This window comes from Parus major, chromosome 17 (genome assembly GCF_001522545.3).
Source record: "Parus major isolate Abel chromosome 17, Parus_major1.1, whole genome shotgun sequence".
NCBI lineage: Eukaryota > Metazoa > Chordata > Aves > Passeriformes > Paridae > Parus > Parus major.
Window position 1 is genome coordinate 2428080 of NC_031785.1, and position 4901 is coordinate 2432980.

Genomic DNA, 4901 nt, shown 5'->3' on the forward strand with positions numbered 1-4901 from the left:
ATCACTGCAAAATGAGAACATATTTGCCGTGCCTGGGAATTTCAGGAGCACATGATAGCAAGCCCTGCTCCCATCCCTCCTGTGGATTTGTGCTGTTAGGAAAGACTCAATTACTCAGCACTAAATGCCTGAAAAGGACAAAGCCACACAAAGCTACATAATCACCTTAAAGTGGATGAAACAGGAGAGTGGGGCAGATGTATGTCTTGCATAAATCTAAAAATAAGAGGGGAAAAAAAAAACCCTAAAGCCCTATGGTCTGGAATTTTGGGCCCAGATTCTTATTTGGAATATGCAAAATGAAAATCTACAAGGAAGATACTTATTACATGCCTGAGACATTAAGGAACATTTTCAGGAAAATGGTGAAGATGGATTAAGAGCGTGGAGTGCAAAATTATCTGGCTTCTGTCCTCCAGCTAAATCACTGCCTTTTTCATGGCCACAGGAATACAGGAACAGCAGCAGAATAGGCTCCTATGGATTAAAAGAAACTTATACTAACCTGCAATGTGCAAAGAATCAAACACCCAATCAAGTGTTGCACTTTGATACTCAAAATGGCACCTCAGCCTTCAAAGAAATACAAATTCCAGACACAAGCACGTTAATTTATCCACAAAAAAAAAAAAATAGCACTGAGAAATAAGTTAATTTATATTAAAGAAAAAAACCCAAAAAGAGTAGAGGATATATTGACACATTTCGGGGGTAGAAGAAAAATCACCTCCTGATCCCACATGCTCTTGGTTTTATTTACATATCCACAAAGACCATGAAACACCAGCCCAGCCCCCCCACCAGCAGCATGGTCACATGAATCCCGTAGATGAGCAGTTCATTCATGAGGCTGAAGTCCACCCGCCTCCGCCCCAGCAAGAGCAGGATGATGGAGAGTTTGTACTGGAAGCGCAGGAAGATGCGGATGCCGAGGTACTGAAGGCAAAACAAGATCGAGAGAGCCACCCAGAGGATGGAGGTAAAGAGGCTGCAGCTGAAGTACAGCAGGAAGCGGATGAAGCCGTACATCCATCGCGATTTCAGATAGATGTCGAAGTTGTTGTACTTGGTGCGCACCAGGTGCGTGGTGCGCACGGGGCCGCAGGCGGAGTGCAGGCAGGTGGTGTGGGGGCCGTGGAACGAGCGCACCCGCCGGGGAATGGGGATCACCGGCATCGGGCCCTGCCCCGCGCAGCCCGCCCCAGGCCACCGGGGCACATATCAGGAGGCAGCGGGACACGGCACTGCTAAGCCTGGGCTGGATGTCCGCCGAGGGAGACACCTGCGGGAGGGAGGACAGTGAGCACACTCGGCTTTGGTGCTGATAAATAACACAGACGAGAGAAATCTTCTCTAAATCACACAGACAACAGAAAGCTTCGGTTCTCCTGAAGCTGTGGAGTAGAGCAACTCATCCCGGCCGATTTCAGCACTCACAACTGCCTTCTGAACCTCAACTCCTTCCCTTAAAACATCTTTGTTTTGCCCCTTTGCTTCTTATTCCCCACACAAACACACTCTATTTCCATGCCAGATTCCAAATAAATTCCCCAGACAGCACCAGTTGTATCCTGTTACAAACTTTATCCAGTGGTAATGCAGCAAAAAGGCTTGGTCTGAAATTATCCTGGCTAATTCATATATTATAATATAGATCATAGATTTAATTCATAGATCTTCCCTAATCTAACAGCCACCCTGCAAGAGCCCACCCACCTGAGCAATAATATTAATGTGAGAGCAGTAATATTAATGTATGTGTTTGCATTGGGTCGTATTTCCTTTAAAAGAAAGAAAAAAAAAAGTTCTCCAAGTACTTTCGCAAGTGGATTCCAGATTTGTGCTCATTTCCAAACTTGGCAAAGCTTCACCAAATAAACAAAGTGAAAATAATGGAAGGTCTTGGAAGAACAATGAGGCAATCATGTTTTTCACACTCCACAGGATGCACCTCCCCTGACTCAGGCCAGCCTTGTGCTCTCACTGTCACTGCAAGGCAAGGCCAGGCAGCCTTTCAAAGGCATCCACCTGTTTATTTCTCCCCTTGGGGACCTGCAGAGATAAGTGAAATTATCTTGATCTTCTGCAGTGTTTAGGATTTATAATCTTAACATCCTTCCACACACCCATTGTTGTTGTGTGAGTGATGAGCAGGAACCTCTGAGCTGCTCTCTGCTTCACCCCAGGCTTCTGATGTGCCAAATTCCGGGAATTATGAAATGACAATGCACTCATCAGATAATGCTGGAAAACAACAGGGACTTCCCCAGACTCCTCGCACACCCAAGTGTTCAGATCCAGGCAGATCTTTCCTTTGTTGAACCAAAAATCTGACTGCTCTTAAAATTAAAACCAATTCAAGAGTTACTTCAAGAATTCTTTAGTTTCATTATTAACAGAACTAACCACAGAGCAAATGATAAAGCTGCAGGAAATTGTATTTTCGATATCAAAATCCTTCTCTGATTCAATGTGTCTCAGTGGGGAAGTCTCTGCCCTGCTTCCTGCCTCAAATTCCATGGAAATGGAAATTTCCGTTCTGATCTCTCCTGCTCAGCCCCACGTTCCAATTCCTTTTTGCTCTTAGAGAAACATGAGGCAGAATTGGCTCTACATGGACCACGGACTACCAAAAAGGACTAGGGGCTAAATTATGATTTAAAGAATTTAGGAAACCAAGGGTTCTCCTCAATCATCACAGACACCCTCATAATTTGAGGTGCCTCTTGCCCCAGTTCCTGTCTGGAGCCAGGAAATGCCAATCAGAAATGTGGCTTTTGCAAGGCACAGGAACTGCTCAGACACTGAACCAGCACTGCCTAAACCCAACCCAGTTCTGTGCCTGCAGCATGTGACCCCACACACTTCCCACATGATGGGTATGAAGTGCTCAGCGTTTGCTCTCAGGGATATTTTTGGAGGACTAAAGCAAGACAGGTCAAAAATCACATGCTGGGGATTCAGAGCATTCAATTCCTGACAATGCAGGCTCTCCTTGCAACTTCCTCCAGCAGGACACAAAGTTTTCCACAGCTTCCACAAACTCTCACACAGTTACTGTGCCCACCACAGGAACAGCTTTTGGTGGGTTCATGCTCTTTGAATGAACTCAAATATCAACACTGGAACATTGGGAGGACAAAATAAACTCTGAATTATTACATTTTAGGGGTGCTGCCATCCACACAGCAGGTCAGGGCTCCGATGCCACTCTGGGATGCTGCTGAATTCTTGGAACAAAAGACTGAAGTTTTCCTGTGACTCCTTCTAGGAAGAGCGACAGAAGCTGCTGAAGTGCTTCATAAACTCACAACTCTCTGCACAGGAGCTGATCTAAAAGACAAAAGGGCACAATAATTGTCAGTTTGGTCATGTTGTGCATTAAACTGTTTACAATTACTAGGCCTCTCCTCAAGCATGAATTTCTAAGTCCATAAAGACTCTAAAAAGAACCCAACACTCAGCAATAGATGGACTCCAGCTTCCTGATCCTTGCTGGGAACAATCAGTGAGCTGCTATTCAATGCCAGGACAGAAAATCACAACCAACTCGTGCTGGTCACCTTCTCCTGCCACAGACTGTTCTGGGGCACATGAAACATGATGCAGGGAGCACAGACTTTCCAAACTGAATATGGAATAGCAGATCCTCCCCTGTGAGGGTGGGGAGGCCCTGGCACAGGGTGCCCAGAGAAGCTGTGGGTGTCCCTGGATCCCTGGAAGTGTCCAAAGCCAGGCTGGACAGGGCTTGGAGCAACCTGGGATAGGGGAAGGTGTCCCTGCCATGGCAGGGGTGGGATGGGATGAGGGCCCTTCCAACCCAAACCCTTCCGTGGTTCTGTGATTATCCCCCAGTCTGTATTTTGCACATGATGCCCACCAACAGGTTTGGACACCCCTCCACAATTTTGGGGGCCAACTCGGTCTTTTCCCACAGCTCACAGGATTCCAACTGGGGGCACCTCTGTGTCCTGCAGGCCGCTGTCCCGCTGGGCTCAGCAGGACGTGAAACACGCGAATAACTCCGTGTTTAGTTGAGTTCTCAGTGCTCGCCTTTCGGAAGGGAGGGTGCGGTGGGCGAGGAGCGGAAATCTCCGCGTCCACCGGGCGGGCTCCGCCGAGCCCCGGGCACTCCCCGCTCCCGGAGGAGGAGCGCCGGCAGCCCCGGGCCGCCCGCAGCTGACGGGACCCTCCGGCGGGCCCCGGGCGCTGCAGAAGGAGCCGCACAAGGTTGGGGACAATGACAAATAAAGGTTAGAGCCGGGGGACGAGCGCCGGGAGCGGCGGAAACGCCAACTCCTCCTCCATGGGCCCGATCCCGAACGGAACCGCGGCCGCTCGGGGAACGAGCTGCGGGAGGGAGCTCGGCCCGGCCTTCCCCGGCGGCCCCGCACGGCCGCGATTCACCCCGGGGACGGGAACCCCCGGGCCCGGCGGGCAGTGACCGAGCGCTGCCGCATCGCCGGGCCCCGGGGCGGAGCTGCCGCCGCCGCAGGGCGAGGCCCGGGCCCCGCCGCCCGCCGGGCCGTGCCCCGCACTCACCGTGGTGCCCATGGCCGCGCCGGGCCCGGGCGGAGCGAGGCCCGGGCCGCCGGGCGCCCGCTCTGCGCATGTGCGGGGGCGGCTCCGGTTCCTCCGGTTCCGGCGGCGGCGGCGGGCGGGGAGCGGCGGCGCGCGGTGATGGCGTCATCGCGCCGCGCCGCCCCCGGCCGGAAGTGGCGGGGACGCGTTGCCCTGGCAACGGGGGCGGCCGGGCCTGGTCACACCGGGGGTCACTGCGGGGGTCACTGCGGGGGTCACACCAAGGGTCACACCAAGGGTCACACATGGGGTCACTCCAGGGGTCACACTGAAGGTCACTCCAGGGCTGAGGTGCCGTGTCCAATGTAACAGGAGCAGCA

At 51.9% G+C, this 4901-nt stretch overlaps 1 protein-coding gene across 1 annotated transcript; it reads right to left on the minus strand.

Moving 5' to 3' along the window:
* Positions 1–639: 639 nt before the first annotated feature.
* On the minus strand, positions 640–4665 carry TMEM250 (transmembrane protein 250). Its single transcript, XM_015644470.3, has 3 exons — positions 4543–4665; positions 3163–3333; positions 640–1282 (listed from the first exon to the last, which is right to left on the minus strand). The coding sequence occupies exon 3, from the start codon at positions 1174–1176 to the stop codon at positions 757–759; it is 420 nt and encodes a 139-aa protein (XP_015499956.1). The 5' UTR covers positions 1177–1282; positions 3163–3333; positions 4543–4665; the 3' UTR covers positions 640–756.
* Positions 4666–4901: the final 236 nt, after the last annotated feature.

What these genes read in the sequence shown, in the direction of transcription:
- TMEM250 (XM_015644470.3), bottom strand. Translation starts at nt 1,176, where the DNA reads ATGCCGGTGATCCCCATTCCCCGGCGGGTGCGCTCGTTCCACGGCCCC.